General features: G+C 39.0%; 1 protein-coding gene across 1 annotated transcript in view; it reads right to left on the bottom strand.

Annotated features, from left to right (window-relative positions):
* The window catches only part of cacna1ea (calcium channel, voltage-dependent, R type, alpha 1E subunit a), a gene marked incomplete at both ends in the record, with an annotated part of 87,506 nt that extends 67,878 nt beyond the window's left edge, over positions 1 to 19,628 (bottom strand). Inside the window, one exon of the mRNA XM_080505880.1 lies at positions 19,093 to 19,628. Within this exon, the coding sequence (XP_080362006.1) occupies positions 19,093 to 19,628 (536 nt within the window). The remainder of the gene's footprint in view (positions 1 to 19,092) is intronic.
* Between the last annotated feature and the right edge of the window lie 5,563 nt (positions 19,629 to 25,191).

Genomic DNA, 25,191 nt, shown 5'->3' with positions numbered 1-25,191 from the left:
AATGACGTGCTGGTGGTAAATGTGTTTCCACAAAAATAATCTCTCCATGCAGTCAGTCTGAACAGTGGATGTATAGAAGTAAGTGTGGCCAAATTTAATTGTGGAAACTCCGCCTATACACCCACAAGAATGCATTTTCACATAGATGACTGTATGTATAACAACTACTAGATGCATGACTAGTTTATGTAAAGACATTACACTTCAATCACGACAAAGCAAAAAAAATAAACAAAGCTTCCCCTTAAGTGGAAATATAATGTAGAGGAGAAGTGAAATAGTTCCAGTCTCCCGCTCCAACAATCCCTTTCTGTTTATTTCTATTTGAGTGGATGTCTTTTCTCCTGATACTGCATTTATTTTCCCACAATCCATTAGCATGCTTGTTAGGGTAATTGGCTTTAAATCGGTTGTACGTGATTGTATGCATGGATTCTCTGCATTAAACCTAACATGGCAAGAGAATTACAGAATTTCCCCATTTGGGATTAAGAAAGTCTGATCTGATCTTAGAATCTGTCCTGGACATCTTTATCCTATTGCCCAGCTGTTGGTCTGATAGGCTTCAATTCCCTGCAGCAGGGAATATAAACTGGATTGATGAAAGTTCACCTCCAAAAATAACTGTGACGGCGGGTCAGTTTCATGAGCCAGAGCCCAGAATTCAGCCTGACACAGAAAAGCTTGGGTCAATCACAGAAAGACCGACAGACGACAAAACCAGACCTATTGATGTTGCAAGATGAAGGGGCTGGGGGACCGGACTATATTTAGCTTCATTGAGATGGTAATGGTTGGAACATGAGAGGACTTTTGTGTGAGTGTGTGTTAATGACGCACTGTACAGGAGCCACCGTTTGAATTTGTGGGCTTTACTCCGAGACAGTTTTTGATCATAGAAACAGGAATAATTACTTTGGGCTCTCTGTATGAACACAGTATGGAAATAGCAGCACTGTCGGCCTTGATCATTGCCCTGAGGAAACATGATGAAATACGTTTACCCTGCAGCACAATGTTTTCTGTTGCCTTTCAGTCTTACTCTCATCCTCTTCTATGTCTCCAGCTGTCTCACCCTCTCTCCCCTGTCTCCTTACCCAACCCAGATTTCTGCCTTCCACTGTAGTCTTGCCCCTACTTGTTTCCTAGCAACTGAATTGACATGGCCCTATTCCCAGCCCTGCGAAGTCGTCACTGTAACCCTAGATTTTATGGTGTAACCTAAATAAATCAAAACTGCCTGCAGGGAGTTGAGTTATGTTCTTTGTCTCCACACAAGCAACTCAGTAGACCATTATGTCGCTGAGCAGGTATTAAATCCGCTGTACATCAAAGGCATTGAAAGCAACAGTTGGACAATCTGATCTGCATTTACACTGCTGATTGATTAATATATATAGCTTAAATGTATCGCGAGAAATTAAGATGTTTCTGTTTGGGGTTTTGTGAAAGTGAGCTATTCTAAGTTCACTTGTGACATAACTTGACGACTAAAGTATAGCCCTCCAACATTTATGATTGAACTATTCATACAGATATTACTTGCATACTGATTTAAATTAATGCATCTATTGACTATCGTGAGCACAATGTTTACTTTTTTTAAATGAAAAAATATATTAATACAATACTGCTTAACAGAGCCCGTTTTATTTATTTAAGTATGTATTTGTCTATTTATCTACTCACCCATTAACTGAAAAGCAACAGTGGCAAAACCTTCAATAATTTAAGGATGGAAACTCTCACAAAAATACTTGTAGGTATTGTGATAACAGTCTTTTCCACACAGACATCACTAAATCCCTTGTACAAATGTAACCACCCAAAGTTTCATATGTAAATGATCCTTCCTCAACATCAACAATACAAGTTATTTTATGGTCCCAACTCTGATCCTGTAAAGCTGCCAATAAGCAATGCAAGCGAAGAGCTACCCCTCAGAGTCGGGGCGCACATATCCTGAGCAGTTGGCACCATCTAGCGGCAAGTGAGGTACTACAGTATACTAAGGGGTCGAACAAAGTTAACACTCAACCACACACACACACACACACACACAGAGACAGAGACAGAGACAGAGACAGAGACAGAGACAGAGACAGAGACAGAGACAGAGACAGAGACAGAGACAGAGACAGAGACAGAGACAGAGAGAGAGAGAGAGAGAGAGAGAGAGAGAGAGAGAGAGAGAGAGAGAGTGTATGAGTGTATGAGTGTATGAGTGTTGTTGTGGTTTTAGAAGATTTTTGGGGGGTTTTCTACACGATTCTTGCAGAAATTCGCAAAATTGTAGACGACAGGCCTATTATACCATGAAAATGAATCAGGTGGCCTTAAAAAAACTATGAATAACACATTTCTCATCAGCTCAGTGTGGCAGTCATTTATTTTATGAAATTAAACCATCCATCCCTTCATACATCTTTCTGGCTCAAAATCACAGTAAAGGGAACATTAATAATGAAACTGACAGCTGCACAGATCAATACTGTCAACAGGCAGCTGTAAATTTACCACAGGGCTGTGTGAAGACTGGCTGGTTATAAACGGAAGGCAGGAAAGGTGGTAGATGGCGGTGTACCTCCAACTTTCAGAAAGCCATGCTTTGCACGGAGGCGAGGAAACAGCTGCATCACAGTGCACACACATTCGAAATGAACCACAAAACTCTTCACAGAAACAACATTAAATCTCCAAGCACTAAATATTTTTATATAGTTATGCCAGTGTATCTCACAGTGAGCGTGCACGAAAAACTCACTGCGATTACAGAAACTCTCACAAAAGCTGCAGAATGAGTGCACCCAATTCATCATTCAGTACGACAGTACATCTCCACATCATTATATCTAATGGCTTCATGAGCAGCAAATGTTCTCAGTCAGGAAACATACTGTTCAGACAAGCTCAAGTGAAGACGCATCAAAACACCAAACAGTGAATTTGAAACATCCGCTAATGGGACACATTTTGCTAATTTAACAAATATGCACACGCACACGCACACGCACACACACATGCCTTGGTTAAAACCAAGTTCAGTTTTTATTAAGGAAAAGTCTTCCAGGAAGAGTGAAGAGTTTGACCGTCCAGGAGCGGCTCGGCATAGAGGGATACTCTAACACATTGAGAGGAGCCAGTCAAGATGGTTCAAGCATCTGAGTAGGATCCCCTCGATCACCTCCCAATGAAGGTGTACCAGACTCCTCCAAACCCTGGAGAGATTATTTCTCTCTGTTGACTTGAAAGCGTTCAGAGCTCCTCCAGAGGAGCTGGGAGACATAGCAGCTAACATGGGTGTCTGGGTTTCTTTGCTCACCTTACCGCTATTGTGACTCCATGTAGACTAATTGGGAGAGGAAAATGGATGGGTCAATGGAAAGAATTTAATTGGGGGGAAAAAATTCAATATCTCATCACCTCCTAAATTAAGAACAAGCAAATTAAAAGTACAAAACATGTCGGAGACTCTGTAACCAATTGAAATGGAACCATGAAACACAAAATTGTGGCCTTTCCAGGGAAGAATACATTTTACCCTCTGTGATATATTGTACACGTATTACCCAAATCACTTGGGTGAATGTGAAATATCTGCATATCCTTACAGCTCCCAAGAAAGAGAAAACAAAACACATACACAAACTGCAAACAATAAAGAATAAAAAAATAAACCTACAAGAGGAGATGGTATAGCAAACATGGAGAAATATAGCTGAAATTCATTTTTGGCAAGTGACTGAATTAAGCTCCAATCATGTAAAATAGCAAACGAATGGCAACCTGATTTCATATGAAGTATATTCAGTCACCTTGGTCTGTTCAATCATAGTAATTACCACTATTTCTCTTTGTGCCTATTTTATTTTAAATCACAATTTTATGAATCTATTCCTAAAACCATGGTGAAATGTGTACATAGGTTGCAAACCTGGTATATAAATTTGAGTTTTCCTTCTGTACAATTCGCATTTCATCTGGATTTTGATTGTGTTCCTCAACAACCAGCATTTACTCATTAATAACAAAAGCTTAGGACACCGGAGAAACGCCATTCATTCGTTTGATGAACGAAGGGCCGTGTGACAAGCAGTTCACTGCAGCTCCAGCAGGTGTCACAGAAACAACACTGAAATCTCTGTTTGCTGCTCGGTTTATATTGATGATGACTCAGTTTGCTTACCCAGCATCCTTCACCCCATTTGTCAGAACCACTTCCTCCTGAAGCAACATAAGTCAGGCAGCTGCAGCGTTTGGCTTCCCTCTGGGTTGGGGAGGAAAGGGGGTGATGAATTTCTCTCACATTCACATCAGGTGTGTCTTTTGGCTTGTTTTCTTGGATATTAGTCCCAAACAAAGTCTTACGCGTGGCCAGTGATGCTGACCATATATAACCCAAGCCATCATTAAACTGTAATCTCAAACTCGGGGCCAAAAAGGTCATTTTGAGCTAGCGAAGGCTCATTGCTGGCAACCAAGCAACTTAATGTATATAGTACTTTAAACTAACCGCGGTGGACCAAAGTGCTTTACAATAAAATAAATACGGTGGAAAAATGCACAGCGCACAATTCACACATGATAAAATAGATAAACAATACAGATTAAAACCAATAAAGGATAAAACATGGGTAGTAAAGACATTAAGAGATGATTAAAACTGTAAAGAAGAAAATGCCAACAGCTCACATGGTGTTGAAAGCCGAACAGAGCAGATGAGTTTTGAAAACAGACATGGAAGGGGACTCTCTGATAGACAAAGGCAAGTCATTGCAGCGCTTTGGGGCAATGACTGCAAAGGCGTGATCCCCTCTAACCTTACACAGCCAGTGCAAGAGATGCGCTCATAATTTTGTGTACCAGTTCAAAGACGAGCAGCAGAAGAAGCCGCACTAACCCCCACATATAAAGCATTACTTTAGTCCAGCTGATTGGTAATAAAAGCATGGACTGCTGTTCCAAGATGTTGCCTTGGCAGCAATGGCCTTTATTTTGGCCAGCTGCCTCAGGTGGAAGAAAATAGACTTTACAGCAGCCCTGATCTGGGTGTCAAGTTTTAGGTCTGGATCCATTTTGACCCCACAATTGGTGTTTATTCACTTTGAAAACTCGGCCAAACAACCCAGATCTATGCGATCGGTCCCAGTGGTGTCCCGGAATACACATCACTTGTGTATTTTGCTCGTTAAAATTCATAGTGTTCAGTGCCACCCATGCCTTTAGGTTATCAATGGAGCAATAGTAATAGTTTAATCAAACATGGATCCTTTTTTGCGAGTGGCATGCAAGTCTCGCGATCATCTGCCAAGCAATGGAATGAAATCCCATGCTTGTGGAGAATAGAGTGGGGGCAGGTGCAAAGAGAAAAGCCGAGGGCCCAACACTGAGCCTTGTGCTCCAAATATGAGATTAAAAACTCTAACACTGCTGAATCCAATTGGCTTGAAAGCATCAATACCTGAAAGAAATCCTGTTGCACTACAAAGGTATTATTAGCTAAGCTAACAGCATTGAACTCTCGGAGCAAAAGCACAATCACCTTTGATATTTAAATCCAGAGCTTTGAATGAAAGAATTGAGGGGTGCATTCAAAGTCTACGACAGCGTTCACATTCATTTCCCATCAGAGTGTCAGGACTTTAATGTAAAAACACATGGTAGCCCTGGTTCAGCATTTATGTGCAAAACACAAACAAACCACCTTCATCAATATTATCACAAATTTGTGTAAATATTTTTAATCGAGAAGTGAATACGGCTCACAGACGAAACACACAAGAAAACCATTTCCACATATTCCTGAAAATATTAATTAGAAAGCATTTTCAATTAATTGGATTAAATCTGAACAGCTCGAACTCTTTTCTAAAAGTGAGAATATCCTTGGTTCTATTTGAGGTTTGGAGCTCTTTCTGTGAGGAGTTTGTTTGTTGTCCTTTTTTTTTTTTCTCCAGGTGACGCTGTTTCTGAGTTGGTGAATCTATGTTTCAAAAGTGGCTGTTGGTGTGTGAGGTTGCCTCTTTGTCTCGGTGACAATGACTGTTAAGTGTAGACTTTATTTATCTGGCATGTTTGCCAACTTTGGCACCGCTCTATTTAAGCTCCATGGTTGATGTGCAGTTCGCAGAAACCTCCTCCTCTAGGTGTCATTCACAGTGCGGGGGATTCCAAGCAGGCCTGTCTGAAGGCTGAAAACATATTAGACCGGGTCTCCATAATTTTTAAAGAGGCATACAAGATTAAATCTATACCCTGTTGTTGTTTTGTGTCTCAACCTACAGAGGTCTCAGGAGAAGGCCTGGCCTGACCAACCAGCTGCACGACTGTTTTGGAAACAGATTATCCTGTATTAAGAACAATATGATGAATGTCACAATGGATAAATAGGTCAAGGTGTTTGATAATCATAAGGAAAAGAGAGTGGAGAACCAGCTGGCTGACAACAACACAAGGCAGGTGTGAGTCGACAGCAGCATAAAATCTTCAAGGGTACTTCATCAGACCTCCCAACACATTCGCCATCAGAAGACTCAGTATGGGCTCCCCCTGCATGCTCTTTACACAAATGACTGCGTTGCCTCTCACCACTCAAACATCATTAAGAGACATTGTACCACTCAGATCACACTGGCTTCATCATTGGGAGGCATTCATTGTCTAACACCCGGAGGCTGTTCAACATTCTTTACTCCCTGCCTCCTGACTCCCCTGAATTTGTTTTATCACTGGATGTTGGAAAAAGCATTCGATCACGCAGAATGGAGATATCTGTTTTATGTGCTCCAACAATTCGGCCTTGGCTTAGGTTTTGTGAAATGGATAAAGATTTTATATGCATCCCCAGTAACATTGGCAACTACTAACGGGATAAAGTCACCCTTGTTCGATTTGCATCGTGGTACCCGTCAAGGTTGCTGGCTTTCCCCTTTGTTATTTGCCCTGGCAGTTGAACCCCTCGCCATCTGGCTGTGAAGTGGAGATATGTTTGAGAAAAAAAGAAAATGAAATATGACTTTGTGACAGAAGCGCTCTCTATTATGACTGTTGAGCAACCCTTCTGTTTTGTTCTGTACAAATCTCAATAAACAAAATTTGAACAGAAAAAAAAGACGTACATGGAGGAGGTCCAGAGGTTTGTGGCCTGGTGTTCAATGTCAACCTGCTGAAAATCACCAAAACCACAGCGAGGGTGGTGACCGATTGGAGAATGAGGAAAGTAAAGCCCCGCCCAATTAAGGACGTTCTGTTCTGTTCTGTTCTGTTCTGTTCTGTTCTGTTCTGTTCTGTTCTGTTCTGTATGTTTGTCCAAACAAGGGTGACCCTACCTTTCACTCATCGTCAGCTGGGCCCAGCGAAAGCTCTCAACAACCCTGAATTGCACAAAGAAGGTACTGGAGCAAGTTAGATAATGGATAAATGGATAGATTTTGAGTTTCCTTTTTGTGGTTTAACATTTCATAATCTGAACATCAACAACTACTTCCTCCCTTGTGCTAATCCATTTCGATAACAAAATATGGGTTAAAAGGTGCCATGTCTCCAGACAAACACCAGTACATTAGAGTGTGGGTTTGAACGTGCGTGTGCATGAGTTGGTGGAACCAGGTTGGCAGGTCACGCTGCTCCTTGTGCTGAATGGTTTCGATAAACAGGTCAGTGTGGGGGAGCTCAGTAAAGATGCTTTTCTTCCCAACAGAACAGCAACAGACGAGATGCAGTGAAAAAATTCATTGTATTTCTCGGATGATTTGGGCTTTCATTCCAAATCTATTTAAATAGACATAGCAGTAATTTGTAAGTTTAATTACAGTATTTTGACAGATGTTGAAAGGGAAATCTTCATAGAATAATAAATAATCCATTTCCCAATCATTGTGCAAGCAGTTCTATATCATTTGGATGTATTTCCATGCTACTCATTTTATGGAGCTGCAGTTTAAGTGGGTGAGAGAAACAACACATTTCAAATGTGAAGATTTAAAAAAAGAAATCAGTAATCAGTTTATTGATGCTCTTTAAATGTGATAATAAAAAACTGGCAATTAAAGTAACTATACACTGGCTTCTATGAACCATGGTCCTAACACATCTGAAAGTTAAATAAATATAAAAATGAGATACTATGGAGGAGTCATGTGGTCTGGTGTGAAATAAACAGAAGTCGTACTTCATCGAGAGTTCCCTCTGGAGATGTGTTGTAAAGGAGGGCATAAGCCCCAAGATGTATGGGGCCAACATTCAAAGCTGTTACACCTGAAGAATAAGTAACAAAGAATGGTGGAGACATCGATCTCACAGGGTATATAGGCCATGCACAACTGCTGTTCCAAAATGGTTGGTATAACGTGTTGTCTTCACTTTCAGTTTCTGAATTCAGCCACAAAATGGAGAAGTCTGGTCAATTCCCCCCCTTTCGTTCCTGATATCACATAAACTTTTACATTCCTCAGTGTTTCTCAGAATATTAGTTCAATAGATCTTTTGCCATATTTAGTGCATATAACATGCCAAATATGGGTCACATCTTTTTCTAAATAAATTTGTGGTTTCGGTGAGACTTTTCTGCTTGTGGTATCATGAGTGAAACACTAGTGATTTTTGAAAGTAACGTGAATAATTTGAGAATTTAATTTTCACCTGGAGTCATCAACACATCAAAAGTCAAATCAAAATTCCTAATTTTCATTCTGTCAGGGACATGTTCTAATGCCAACACAGCTAATAAACATGCTGAACACAACATGTTGGGACTGCGACTCTGTCATGACCTCAAAGCAAAGTACATTAGTCTAGCTTTAATTTCTCTTTAAGATTATTAAAATGTTCTATTTCTTATATATATTGTCAACAGAGTCAGGCAGGTTTGGAGAAAAGAGGCAGACAGATGAAACCAAAATCACAGGAAGAAGATTACACAGAAGATAATCTTGAATAGTCCCTCTGCAATAATCAGAGAAAAATAATTGTACTAACTAATATAATTGAATGTAACAAAAACACAGACACACGAGCGAGTCCTAAAAGTTCACATCACTTCAGTCTGCATCTGATTCTGTCCTCTTGGCTGCAATCATGAACTCTTTATCATCGCACTGCCTTTGCTTTGCACCCCAGAGCAACATTCGATCAATGTCGGACTCCACCGCCTACTGACAGATCACACATCTTTAGGACTTAAGACCTTCCTCTGTCGGTGTCACGATCCTCTGTAGGGTCAGCGTCCACCAACATGAAAATAGAAAGAATAGCGGGGAGAAACTACTAAATTATTGAAGCAGTTTTTTGCATCATTTTATCACTTAATATCCTCTGTACTCAACATGCAACACAGATGAGTCTGACCTTGTCGTGAAACAAACAGACTAGTTTGAATGAAATGACAACATTACTGCAGAACGGGTGAGCAAACATCTTCCACAACACTGCCCAGGATGTAATCTCAGTAATATGGCGTTCTCTGTTCCGCTGGTTGCTTGATGGACACATGGTTTTGTGGCAAAGAAACTGCTTTTCAGCATGTCACCATTAATAATTCACTTTTGACAAACAGCTCTGACATTTACACTGCGCTGGGTGTCTGTCTGACACTGACAGAGAGACAATAATGAAGGAGAAGGAGACAGATACACGGAGCGACAGTTTGTCTCTCAGTTGTGTGCTGATGCAATTAGAGAGGTTCAGGCCTAATAAAGTGTCAGACCTTTACTAGTCAAACATTTATTGAAGGAGCCATGATGACATTTACAGAAACCATCCACTGACCTTGAGTTGAGCCTAAGTGATTTACAGTAGCAACAAGAACGATGAAGAACAAGTAAAATCTGAGAGCGGTATGAGAATAAACAAAGAGTTGCTGATGTGATATTTAGATCTCAAAGCTTGCAATGTTATTATGCCTCTAATTAAAACACCTGTCACACACACATGTGAACAGGAGACTGAGTAGAAGACATCAACTGCCGCCTGAATGAATTTGTAAATCTGTGCCTTACAAAAAAACAGACCTGTGAGGGCCTATGAGGGCAGCCGCTCTTTCAGAGCTCATGCATTGTGGGCAGACAAACACAGAGATACAAACAGATTGAAACCAGAGGTGGTGTCAGTGTTTCCTTGGCTACATTACTGCCGCCCCACTCTGAAGAGCAAAACTCTACTTTTCATGATGGTTTTAAAATAAACCACATCTACACCTGCAGAAAACCAATACAAAGACATTTATGTTAAATAACAAGGGTGAGCGTAATGAATTACTGATACTATATTTAAATACTAATTTGATGTAGCTTGTCCTTTTATGAGCATTTTCTTTCAGAAAAATTATTTTACTTATGTTTAGACACAAGTTACACTATGTATTCTACTTTGCTACTCTTGACTTTATAATCTGCGAATGAGTAGCAGGCAAATATTTTGACATTCTTTCACAGCTTTACACTGAAAACGGATTTATATTCAAGTTTGGTTTACATAACAAGTTGTAAATTTTCTATATTGTAATTCAATGATTGTATGAAAAATGTGATTTGAACAGGTCAAGTGTGTATCAATAAGCAGAATCAAATTCCTGCTCAATGCATTGTATTGTGATGCATTTAAAAACTAATGCCAAGTTAGGATAAGAATGATTTTCACTGGAGTATTTGTTAGCTATATTTTTCATTGGAGAAAATGTTGGAGGTTTGGGAAAGCTTCCAGAAGCAGGTGTGGTGAAACCTAAGCTACTTATATTTTGCTCATGTTATTTTTCAGTCCCTCTTTGCAACTTAAGGAAAATAAATATTTGCTCTTTGCAACAGCAGAACTTAATAGCAAAGGTTAGAATTTTTTGTTATATATTTTAACAAAAGACAATGTACAAGCTCTACAGAAAATATCCAGACATGCCGAATGAAAAGAAATTGTGCCTCAAAAGATGAATTTGATGTCATTCATGAATCAACCTTGCTTTTTACTTTTTGTACTCTTCCAGCAACAATAAAGTAGCAGTGCTGGAGGGGGCTCATGTGTTTTATCACCAGTTGCGCAGGTTTACTCTTTTCTCCTGCTTGTTTGGTTAGCTGTTGACATTTCTGTGACTGATTTCCTTGGTGGATTCTTGATTTGGTCGTTTTCTTTTGATTATTGTGAACTTTGTCTTTCGTTTTCCCTTTCCGTCATGGTAAATCGAGTTCACCTATATTGCAGTTATTTTAGATTTCTTCACGCTTTACACTTTCAGTCATCAACTTTTACACAGTCTGCGGATGGCTCCAAGGTTCTCTCTCAGTAAGAGTTCACTATGACAGATGGACAGGATAGATGATAAGCTGCTGTACAACTTGAGCCATGAGTGTGAGTTTTGTGATATTATTTTATCTTAGATATAAGATGAATTTTGTTCTGAGATATGCCTGCAATTGAACTCCCCTTATTGCAGCTTAAACGATATGACACATGCCACATTGTCCAGAAATGTTTTTTTAATGGGAAAAAAAAATGTCTCTTTTGGCACTGAAATCTTTTTTTAATCTGCTCTATTTGCAATCATACTTTGCATATAGTTGGTATTAAAGTCTAATTGTTTTCACTTAAATAGCACTTTTCCACTGCTTTAGCAGCACCCAAAGTGGTTTACCTTGTTAATCACATTCATAGATTGACACACACCAATGGAGGTGGCTACCATGCAAGGCACTCAATTCATCCACTGGAAGCAATTTGCCATTCAGTGTCTTGCTTAAGGATATTTCAGCAAAAGGGCATGGGAAGATGGGGAATTGAACCTGCAACCTTCCAAGTGACAGGCAACCCACTTGTATGTCAGCCTACATACATTCCAATGGAGAGGGAAATGATGAAGGACAAATAAAACAACTACGAAATACTGAGGAAAACCATATAAGGCTGAACCACATGCACTGGAAAGGCGCCATGGCATTAAATCACCACAATAGGAAAATACATTTGCTGAGAAATTTAACTGAAAGCTTGTGATGAAAGAAATTTGATTAGAGTCACAGTTTCAGGATTATTATTTCTGTACAAAATCTCAGCTAAAATCGGATGTATTTTGTTCTAACCCTTAAAAAGTATCAGAAAGACCTGAGACTAAAACCTCTGTGCCACAAACTAACGAGTCCCCTCATTTTTTTCCTCTGGTGGATGAATAATGAGGCTCACTTCGCCAGCACCAAACACTGACTCCTCTGTAAACAGGCAATTTTCCAACTACAGCTGTGAGAGCAGTGAATTTGGGTGGACCTTTTATGGATGGTCCAGGATGGAGTCAGTGTGTTCCTATCAGGCTGTGATCCATAAAATTAGAATCACAGTTTATTCAGGTCTGTAAACACCCTTGCTAGGAATAGCACCAACAAAGATGTGCTGTACAGCCCTGCACAAACAGCCACTGAAAAGTCAATGTACACACAGAGATTGCCACACATACCTCTACTGACAGCCAATCCCAAAAACACAGTGGCCATAGGGCTGCTGATGAGCTGGCATCTTCATCTTTTCAACAGTAAACACTGAGGACTGCAGAATTTCTCGAATAAATTTTCTGTGAAGCATTACATGAATTGTTGATTTGACACCCCCTCTGTAGGTCTCCTGAGCATGTGAGTGTTTTTCTGGTCAGCAGTCAAGAAATCACAACAACACGCAGACAATATGTTGGCTCGTGGAAAAAGAAGGAAACTTATTATGGGTGTTATCATTTTCTGAACATCATCATCCATCCATTTTCTATACCGCTTTATCGTGTTCAAGGCATCATGGCGCTGGAGCCAGCCTCAACTGGCTATGACGAGGGCGCTGAACACCGTGAACAGGTCACCAGTCCATCGCAGGGCAAAGACGTAGAGATAGACAACCACACAGAAAGGCCAGTATTAAAATCTATGACCTTCTCACTATGACGCAAGAGCCCTAATAACTGCACCACTGTACAGCCTCTACAGCATGTGTGAAGTGAAAGCAGCATGATGTTATTCATCCTTCACACACACACACACACACACACACACACACACACACACACACACACACACACACACACACACACACACACACACACACACACACACACACACACACACACACACACACACACACACACACACACACACACACACACACACACAAAATCAGCTGTTTCATCCATCCATCATCATCCATCCATCCAACTTTTATACCGCTTGATTTAACTTGTGATTATGGGCAAACCTATGCACAAATTTCATGTCAACAATCCACCTCAAAAGCATATTTTTGTACTGTGGAAGGAAACCAGAGTATGTGGAGAAAATCTGTGCACACATGGGAAAGAACTGAAACTCGACAGAGAAAGACATTTAATGCACTGAGTTTCTCTTCACTCTTCACTTTAACATTACGTATCGGCCTCTCTCTCGCTCTCTCTGTCTATATATATATATATATAATGTGGCAATGGTGTAATGGAAATAAAAATAATTTTAGTCGATTTGAGATTGACTATAATTCTAGTTAAACCAATTACTTCAATTTTGTAAATAACACCCTATTCAACCTATACTTTCTTTTGCTATTGTGTTTTTGAATATTCCTCTTCGCTCTTCTTGTTCACCTTTTGTATTACAAATGAAAAAAGCACAAACCCCCACTTGTACTATTTTGCTGAAAAACTCAATATGGCTCAGTATGAATGGCACTTCAGTAAATATGGTTCAGTCATGGACAGTTTGTGGTGGACTGCCATTGTTTCATTCTGCTCAAAGCCTCTTCAGTCTCATTCATCCCACAATGCTTTAGTGTAACGATGTGGCATTGAACTGATGAGACCAGATAAATCTAAAGAAGAGCAGGGTGGTACAAATGAACAAAACATTAAACATTAAAATATTAGGGCACCATTGGATCCAACAGAAGGAAAATGAAAGCTGTTTAAAATAAGTAAAGACTCATTGAAAAAAGTGAAAATCTGGAATCTCATATTTGCTGACACGAGTCTCACCCTTCTTTCAACAGTCTGCTCATTAACCATCTTAGGCTTAATGACTCAGAGACTTAACATATGCTGCAATTAGTATAGCAGCATTAACTGCCTTGGATCTCTGGCTTGTCGCATTTAAATTAACCACGTTACTCCCACATAGCCAGCAGCTCCTCTTTTACTGTCTCTCTCCACTTCAGTGAGATTGCTTCACAAAGTACACTCCAGTCTGAAGCATCAAACATGAGAGACTTTGTCTTGACCAAAAAAAGCAAAGTTACCATTTGACTACATCTGAAACAGATCTTGATAAAAGATTACAAATATTCCTGGAATATGTTCACATCTATGTTACGCCGCCAACTAAATCAAATAATGACTTGAAAAAAATCAAATGAACACAGCATTGGCTCAAGTATAAAAGTTACTTCAACAGAGTGGAAAGTTTCCTCGTTTCCTACTTTGGTTTTAACCACACCACTTGTGTGAACACCACCTAAGAATTACTAGCCATACCATCTTGTGGATGACCAATCCTGTCAGATCTCGGAAGCTAAGTGAGACAGGGCCTGGACAGTACCTGGATGGGGACCATGAGTATGGAGTGAATGAATAATGCAATGTGAAGTGTCTTTGAGTGTCCAGATAATGCATAGGTTTTATATAGTGGTTATTATTATCATCAACATAAAATGGCTTGTTTTCTGAATAACGCCTGTTCTGTTCTATCTGTTAGGGGGTGGTGTTACCATTGCTATTGCCATTCAAAACTCTGTAGGGATCAGATTTATCATTATTTTTTATTCATTCCTTATTTTCTTTTTCATGTATTATGACTCAAAGATTCGAGACATTAAAAAAAAAAACACACCAAAAAAAAGAGTTAATAATTCACAATGTTGATATAGTTTGAATTGAAATCTTGGCTCCATAGACCACTTTAAAATTGACTAACTGTAAAACAGTATGCGATATCCTTCCAAAATAGAACAATAATGGGCGAAGGCTTTTTTCCCACCAAAAACAAAAATGTGGCCCGAGGTCAAACAGGCACCAAAACATTTTTAGTGCCCTTGTCTATTTGTGACAAACTCTCCACATACGGTTGAAATGCCAAATGCATTCAGTGTGATTACTGCGATTAGAGCCATGTCAATTCCAACTCTATTGGAATAGTTGTAGTTCTCTCTGAGAACTACAATTTCAACCAGCACTTCCGAAAGGATGTCGTTATCCTAATTACCATATGTCAAATGGTACAAATGTATACACTTTCCTGGATCTACAAACAAAACAAGGTGGACCTCCTGAAAAATGCAGCCCACATTATGGGATTTTGATACTTCATTGTTTTTGATTGTACAGAGCACATTTTTCTGTGTCAACTTGAGTTTCCCATGAAGCTTTATGCATTTCACAGCTCTGTTGATTGATGATGCATTCTGCTTCAGATAACAGAATATTCATTATTATCCTTTCATCATTTTCTGTCCTTTTTAAGAAAATGTCATCATGTTTGTATTTCACTGCTGTACTACTATAATATCTAATGTATGGAATGAGGCACAATAATATGTACTTTTGCTGATGTTGGACCTACTAATCAATTTCAGTTCAAAATGTTTTGTTGTAGGGATACACGAGCAATAGAAGTCATTAAGGAATTATTGCGAGTTGGAGGCTTAAAAAATGTGGGCATTATTATTTTAACTTGTGTTCGTTAGATTTCATTTATGCTCAGTTCTCAAAATGTGGCATTTAAATTTTTCAAAATCCACCACATGCTTTTTTCTTTCCCTAAACCATAATCGTATAAATAAAAACAAAAGACAGGAGATACATGTACTCCCACATCATGAGAAACACAGGATAATATCTATCGAGATCTGAAGCTTGTTGTAGCAATTGACCATGCTACGCCCAGGTTCCCCCCACAGAGACGCAACTTTCCACAAACATTACTTTCATTAAAGTAAACGAAAACCACACTCAACACCCGAACACAGCTTTTCAGCCTGTGCTCCCGCCCTGTCACACCCCGTGTTCGGGCGACTCCTCCTTTTATGGGCAGATAGGTGAGGCAGCACACCTGGTTCCTATCAGGGGCTTAATCACCTCCCTGCCACACTTGTACTCCACTTTAAGCAGCATATCGTCTTCCCAAAATGGTAATTGAACCACTCTTATACAGTTTTGTTTTTTTTTACTTTGGTTTTCAAACCATAAAACGATAATCTGCTGCAGTAAAATGTGCCCTTCTTCCTGAAAAAACAAAAAACAAAAAACAATGAAAAAACAAAAACTGATACTGTAACAACTGTGATTATAGCCTTTTCAGAAGACCCTTGAGGGAAGTCCAAGATATTTCAAAAGAAAGAGAAAGCAAGAAAAAAGAAAAGAAATACAGTGGTTAAAGAAGTTGATCAGCTTGTTCGCTGCCAAGTCACAAACATTGGATTGAAACATCACGTGTTGTTTAGACCTCTGAAAACTGCAATTTGACATTAGAATGAAATTTTGACCTTTACTGTCAGGAAAGATGGGTTAATGGAAACAGCTGATTCATAAAAGCTGTTCTGCGGTGCACAAACTCATTTAATGAATTACGGTAATGGCAGCCCATCGACTGCAGGCTATATGGAGTGTTGAAACTTCAGTGTGAAAGGGTCACAATGTCACCAAAAGAAAGAGCATCAACCTTCTGGACAACTGATGATTATAATTTTGAAGCAGGTGGAAAAACCCTGTGGGCGTATCTGTCAATTCAATGAGACTCATAAATACACGACACATTCGGCATTGTAGCAAATTATAGATCCTATTTTGATTCATTTTGGTTGAACACATGGGTGAAATCTAGACTCATCAACTCGTGATCTTGGTGTACAAACCTCACTACAAACGATATCTCATTAGTATCTTGCAAATAGCATGCACAATTTGGCGGTTCGAAGTCTGAACTAATGATGACATAACAGAAAACAGGCAATCATTACGACTTTAAGAATTGTCTTCTGGGAGTCGTGAATGTCCTCAACAAATTTCACAGCAATCACCTTTTAAGACCTCATCATTAGAAAAAACAAAAAAGTGTAGATTGAAGTGAACTTTTGACCTTGTATTGATGGTTAGAAGGTCACCTCAATTTTAGAGACAGTCATGGTGAATACCTAATTATAGTTCAGATTTTAAAGAGAATAAATCGGTATGAGCAGACAAATTCATATTCAGGCACAAGCTCATTTACAACATTTTACATTGACATTTTGGTCTGCAATGAAGTTAATGTTCTCAGAAAAACAAAGACAGGTGCACAGCAGGTGCACTGGCTCAGGTGCAGCATCTTATTTTCCTCCTGTCAGCTTGCAAAAGGTTCACCGTTAAGCGGCCTTGAGAGGTGGGTGTTAACGGTTGTAATGCATCCTGACTCACTGTGGTCATCTTCCCCTCAGCCCCACAAGTATAACTATCAATTAGGTTTCTAATAATTATATTTGGCAGGGTAGAGAATTGCTACCTAGTCCATGACTGAAATTCTCCGCAGGCCTGATGATCGAATGATCATCCACTTCCACACTCATGTCACATGGGCTTAAATATCAAATGCAAATGCTCTCTTTCAAAACAGCTCCCTTTACTACTTAACATTTAGTGCTCTGCTTTCGTTGTGCGTCATCTCCCCTCCATCTCCACGGTTCCACCCCACTCTCTCCCTGCCTTTACGCTCCACAAGCCACTCTCTCTTTAAGAGAAACAGGCATAGCTCAGGTTAAGATGTGGCATCCTGTACCTGTGGTGAAGAAGGTATGGGGGGCGCAGAGGGTGCCAACTCCACTACAGGTGAAGCTCCAGCTTCAACAGAGTAACAGAGGGGGGTTTCAGGGCTATAATCAGCAAGAAATTCCACAGCGCCACAGGGCAGGAAACCAGTTAATACACACACACACACACACACACACACACACACACACACACACACACACACACACACACACACACACACACACACACACACACACACACACACACACACATGGTATGAACACGTGAGTACATACACTGTATGTGAACACACAGTCAATTACACACATAAATGGGGTTAAGTTAACAAAGTATTACGAATAAAGAGGGTTTTAAATTGGCTTTTCATAATTAAAAGCATCCACATTGTATTAAATAATGTTCTTAAAAAGTTTTTTTTTCTTTCTTTCTTTCTTTCTTTACTCTTGTAAATACAACACGAATGTATAGCAATTACAAAAGTCCTCCAGCTTTTTTATTTACATTTTATACAAATATGCCAACCCTTTTTGGCATGCCCTGCCGACCAAATAGAAATATTATTAACCACCTCTTCCTAAACACTATAATTAACAACACGGATAAAGTTATAGGTTGAAATCAATGTCATTGTTACTATGCTTTTAATATTACTGTATATTTATTTATTTCTTCTGACAAAATAAAACATGTGCACTGATTTTTTTAAGCTTCTATATCATTTGAGTTCTGCTGAGAAACAAACTGAGCACTTGATATTCTACCAGTGAACTCAAATAAAAAGTAGAACATACATTTTAGGTTAGAACAGGGAGCACCTGCAGTGGATAGTGAGGATGAGAGAGAGCACACAAGAAAAGAAAAAAAGCTTCCAACCCTAAGAGACATTCACACTGACTGATTACAAAAGGAGACCTGTATTTTAAAGGGCTCCACCCAGTAGTCCTCTGGAAACACTCTTCAAAATATAACCCCCACTCGACCAAATAGAAATAGAATAGAAAATCCTTTTTTTTTTTAAACTCATTATTAAAAAAAAAATACATACATATATTTTTTCCATCACACCTTTTTGGTTTAGTTACGTGTTTTGTTTTGGGTTTTTTTTTTTTCCTTTAACAAATCTGACCTGGTCCGCGTTTTAAAATTGTGAAAATCTCAAGTAATTCTGTCCTATTTCTACCACATTTCTGTGGAGCACTTGGATTGAAGTATAGAAGCACATGATTTGTGAAAATCATACTTCAGGAAACCTTTGTCAATGGAACAGGTGGGTCCAAGCCAATGATATTTACTGGATAAGATAAACAGAGCGAGAGAACTATGTTGTATACCCAGTATAATTGTGTACTTACTCCCACTCCTTGCGTCGTGCTTGAGGTGTGCTCTGTATCTTGTGAGCTTGGTGAGCTTTGACAATGTCCCGCTGTTCAATTAGGCCTCCCCGTCGTCTGTTCATCACATTAGGACTCACTGCTGAATCTCCTTCCACTCCTATCGTTCCAACACCAATGTCAAAAGTCGAGGCGACGTCAAGAGTGAGGCCAAGGCGATTTGGGTGTGGAGGGGGTGTATGGCGTGACATCTGTGGCAAGTAGAGGGTGTCGTAACTGGCTGACAGAGTTTTGGGCTCCAAGAGGAAGTGCGACAGGGAATGTAAGCTGGACCCTCCAGCCAGTCCTGCACGGTGCTTCTGCCATGTCTCACAGTCCACCGGAGGTGGGTGGAGGGTGTGGTGCCTGGGGGTGCTGCTACCACACATCATCCCCATACCCACGCCCAAACCACCCACCGGATTCTCTGACCCTCCTGGGATTTCGGATAGTCCCAAAGCATTGCGGTCTCCTGTCAGAGACTGAGAGCTGACTGAAGAGGAGCCCAGTTCCAACATGGTGGTGAGGCCGCCTGAGATCTCAGCATAGTGCTGTGGGAAGAAAAGAAGAGACGATAAGACACAGCAACAAGAAAAGTGAGAGAAACAAAATATGAATGCAAAACAAATAGTTTGTCTCGGGTTCATTTCTCATTGCTACATTGCTATAACAGAGACAGAAGATGAACAGGAGACCTTTTGTTTTTATCAGTTTTGGTACATCTTGCTATCTGATGTCTTTAAGAAGCCACTCTTGAATGAAAAACCAAACAGTCTATGTCATTAATACTTTGGCAAAAGATGACTATGGATGGTAGAGAAGAAAACTTGCATTTGGTGGCACGTATTTCTAGAACTTTGACTTGGGGTGTAATTTTCTGATATGTAGATTACATATGCAGATATTTTCTATTCAAATAAAAACTGAACTTCAAAAACCAACTAAAAAACAAACTGTGTCACATCCCTAGATACCTAATGTACCTACAGTATTGCCTCCTGCTGACACAGGTTCTATAACACCACTGGGATGTCGCATATTAGACACATCAGTCAAAGGCCAGACAAAATTGTGATTTTGTTAAGCTAACAGAAACAATTTGCCAATGAATGATTACTCTAACTGTCCTCAGTCAATTTAAAATATCACCAATCTTCTGAGTATCACAACCAATTAACTAAGATGCAATGCAGCACTCAAAGCAAATAATCATATAGTGAAACACAGCCTTGCCATGTTTAATGATTCAATTAGAAGAGAAGCTGTGAGGGAAGTGTAATTCACTCAACCCCTCTTCTCATTTATTTGCAAGAAACATGGAGGGCATCAGGTTAGTTTTGAGTACGTGCAAAGAAAAAGATGTGTACAATAAGTTTTACTTCCAGAGAAGCTCCAAAAGCCTTGAGCTCTTACTGCTTTAGGTGGGCAAATGATAGAGTTTCAGGTTTTACAGCCACCCTGAGAGGAAAATGTTCAGAATAACTTGTGAGTGGAAGCTATTGAGCAGCAAAACAAAATGTTATACGGCACAAAGTTGGCAGGGTGGAAAAGTAAAAACCGAGCTGTTGTGGTTTGAAACGAATGAGTGAAATCCACCAGATGACTTAACCAGGCATGATATGGAGGATAGTTGTGATAGTGGTGGTGGTTTACTACAAAATATCAGGCTCTCCTGAAATGCGTGAGATTTTTCCAAAACTTCATTGAATTGACCTGAGGCTTCAAGGTGAGATGTAGCACAACAAAACCTGACATGTTCAAACTCAATTTCTTACTTTGTTCAACAGATACTCGAATAATTCTACAACTTTAAGATATTGACATCCCAAGCCTGAAAGTAGTCAAGAGCTTTGAAATGAAAGACGAAATAAACAAAAGGTTAAATGTGGCAAAGATAATGCAGCTTAATCTTTAAACATGCATCTTTTCTACAGGCAAGAATGACTGACGCTCAATACACAAATATGAGTTGGCCAACTGGTGACATTGCTCCCATCAAAATTGCTCCTTAGAGATATCATCCATTGACATCCACATCTCTTTCAGTAATTTCTACTCAATATTTGGGGTTTAAAGCCTTCCTAACTGGTGATCCCGCTTGAAAAAAAAAAGAAAAAAGAATATATAATCTTTAAAAGAGAATTTTGAGTGATCATTTTCTTTTCATTATTTTGTCTTTTTTCTTTTGCTGCTTCTAATGGGCCTGAATATGAATACCGGTAAATGAAACAAACTGCGACCAGTTGGAGAAACTATTATTCTGTAATGGAAAGTGCAATTGGACATGAATGAAGCTAAAAAGTAATTAGTGCAGTTTGGGTTTTTATTGACTGACACAAGTGACAATCAGAAATCAATAAAATATAAATCAGTTCTTAAAGTCTATTTCCAGAGCTATTCCTTATAATCAGTGATGTTTCTATTCTTCCTGATTGACTCTGCTGGCACTTCAATTTTCCTGCTCCCTGGGGTGGTTGATCATATATAATGACCAAGCTTCAGCATACAACCTAGAAAATAATAGGGTTATAGGTAAAGTGCCTTTAATGGGTAGCTTCTTAAAGTAAATGAGTTGGCGTTCTGATAAGTAGAAAACACCTGGCGTTATCGTGTACCACCATTTCCATTTCGTTCTGAGGATAGAAATGATGTCCATATTGAGAGAGAGAAGAAAAAAAAAACCCCAAGCATTGTAATATGTTTAGATTGTATATATGTCCTGTAGGAATGATGGGGTTCCTGGCAGGTTGAGGTCTGTCTGTGAATTGGCAGAAGAACACAACTGATCTGGTGCTTACTGCATTCATTTTGCAAATCATTTTTACTAACTGGAATGCCAATATACAATCAGATGATACATTGGCCAGAAATCATTGCATTTCATACAGCTGGAGCTGAGCATGATACTCTGAGGCAGGAGTGTCAAAACTCCTGTTGGTTCAGGGGCCATATGCAACCCTATTTGACCTCATTTAGGTCAAACCTGTTGACTCTGGTACAATAAATTACATCGTTTTTTTAAAACAGAGTCTGAATTTCTATTGTTTCTTCAGTCTTCAGGCAATTGCAAGCAAATGCCTGGTGCTTCTGAAGTCTTCACTGCACATGTTTTCATCCTCACAGTACTGATTTAATATCGATGGGATTCGCCAATATCACATTTTCACTGTGACACCGTGCTTCAATCAGGTGTTCTCGTAATTCTAGGTTTCACTGTAAGTTTGTGTTATGCTTGCTGGCCTTATGTGGGAGCCACAGTAATGTTAACATCGAACACCAGACACCCCCATACTTGGATATTATTTCATTACTAATGTAATTATTTGTGGTTCAAAAATAATGTTTTATGTTTGCATCTTGCCTTCAATGCTGTACATGTGAACAGGCACTGTGGTTTTATTTGGCAGATTTAGTAACTGGGCATTTTGCATCCAAATAAGTAGAAGGTGGTAAAGGTCCTACTTTTGCGGTGGTAACAATGCATTTGAATGGAGTCAAACTTCCCACTTAGAAATTGGGAGGTTAAAGAGAACTCCCAGGTTTGTATCTGACATCACTCAACATGGCAGTGGTTTTGATGAAAGTTACTTGCTCACCACACTAATGATTGCCAACAGGCATTAATATGGACACTGCTCATCACTTCAGTGTAATGGATTTTAGTGAATATAAACATTTAAAGCAATGATTGTAACAGTTAATTGGTTTGCCAGCAGCGAATACAAACAATTGTATAGCAAATTGGTATAATGTAGTGTGAAAATAATTTTTATCTGCAGGTCCTCGTTTCATCTGGACTTTGACAGCAGCACAAAACACCACTTCCTGTTTTTCTAATAGTCGCATGAGCATAAACTTGGAAATTGGCCCTTACCAACTGGTAAAAATACTATTTGACTAACTAACATATCATATTTAGTTGATGTTCAATAAGCTTTTAGGTGGAAACAATTTTGAATCATATATTCAAACCTGATAGATATTTTCCATACTTTCATTGGAAAATAAATGTATATATTGCTTTCCAAAACAAAAAATGTACTCAAAGAAAAACAAAAAAGGCAAGGTGTAGTAACTTACCACTGTATCATATCGTTTTTGTTTTGAGATGAAAAAAGGTTTGTTTTTAAAAGCTATAGCAAAGTTGCTCAAGTATATCAAATGTAGAAAGATTACCTTCCACATACAGCCCTTCAGCTGTATCCCACAAAAACAAAAAAACTCAGGAGCGCCATTATTGTGTGGATGAATTTTAAACAAGGTAGTCCGGAGGTACCAAGATAACTGTGTTGATATAAATATGTGGATTTTCCCATTTAAAATTGCCATAAACATTCTATGTGACATATATTAATAGGAATGGTGTGGAGAAGCAAGAGGAAACTTGTATCATTCATAATAAATTCAGGTTGAAATTTTGTAAAACATTCATGTTGCCTAACATATGTGAACATTACGAGAACCATTATTACTGACCACAAGCTCAACAGGCCATAGCTACAAAGCTCTAAAAAAAAAAACACCCACACTGTGCTGCACAGAGTCAAACATCAAGGCTCAGCTTCTTGCCTCCACATGCAACTACCATTGCTATCCACAATAATCACAACCATATAGCCAAGAAAGCTGTCTGTGATTCATTACAATTCTTTTAATTGGCTTTTGGAGCCTTGTTGTTCATTAGCCTTGATAACTGGGCTTTCACTGCCGTCTGTACATCAACATCTAATCTGCTGTTTCTAGGTTGGTGATAACTTCTCAGTCAGTTAGTAATGACCTACAAAAGGAATAAGAATCACAAATGCAACTGAATCACAGTATTCCTGGCATCAAACTGTTTTTTTAAGCTCTGCGCTGGAGAGGCTGATGTTTTCAAGGTTAATAATGAGGAGTGACGGGGAGTCTGAGGCAGCCGAGGAACCTTCTCACACCTGCTGCCCACAACATCCTACACAACTGCCTGATAACACATTACACATCCTCTCCCTCAGCCTGGATGTCAACCTGGTAAGAGGCCAAATGTGTGTCAGGAAGTGTTATGTGTCACCTGACACTAATGGGCTCTGCTTTTTTTTTTTTTTTTTTTAAATCTGGTGTAGCGTTTCAGTTAACTGAAAATGTCACTCTTGTTTGTCATAAAGCATGGAGGCTACAGCCACTATGTGAAATAAATGATTTTCGTCACCTGCAGCTGTAAAACTGTGACCGAGCTTTAATGTTGATTCTGTTGCTCATTTTTTTTTTTTTTATGTAGAGGCAATGAGATTTTTTTTCTTACCTACATTTATTTAAAGGTGTACCATTAACACACTAAAATGACAGTTGTATGACAGATCAAACTGAAGTATTTTTATCTGATTGTGAGAACATACGGACATAAGGTAATGCAGCTAAAGTTGAAAATTCAAATATACCATTAGATCAGGTGTTTTCAAGATGTGCAATAAAGAAAGAAGTTCGTTCCTTGACATCTCATAAAAAAATTGCTTGGAGGAGCAAAACATATTTAAGTTTGAGAAGAAAGACACTAAAAGCTATCTTCTATACCACTTTACCAATCACGAGGTGGCTAAAACAACTCGTGGTTGACTAAAAATACACCTTAGACCTGGGATTCTTGAAATGTGGTATGTGGGTGACAAGCCATGAATTTTTTAATATATATATATATATATATATATATATATATATATATTTATTTATTTATTTTAATCAATTTATAAGTAGTAAGTCCATAGTTAATAAAGTAAGCCTCTGCTTCTATTTGTTCAGGTAAGACATAATAGTAGAGAGCTTGATATTTTCTCAGGTGGTACACACTGCCAAAACTTCAAGAACCACAGCCTTAGACAATTTGATAGTCCGTTACAGGGCAAACACAAAGACAGACAGCCATTCACACGCAGTCAAATGTACACATAAATGCAATTCAGCCCTGACATAAACTCCAAAGCAATGATATTGGGACTGTGGAAAGAAACTGAAATGTCTCCATTTGAATGCATGCCTGCATAGGGAGAACATGCAAACTCCATACAGAAAGGTACCCAAGTTGACATTTGAACCAGGAATATTCTAACT

This window comes from Blennius ocellaris, assembly GCF_963422515.1.
Source record: "Blennius ocellaris genome assembly, chromosome: 12".
NCBI lineage: Eukaryota > Metazoa > Chordata > Actinopteri > Blenniiformes > Blenniidae > Blennius > Blennius ocellaris.
The sequence above is the reverse complement of the archived record's forward strand: the minus strand, read 5'-3'. Positions and strand labels throughout refer to the sequence as shown.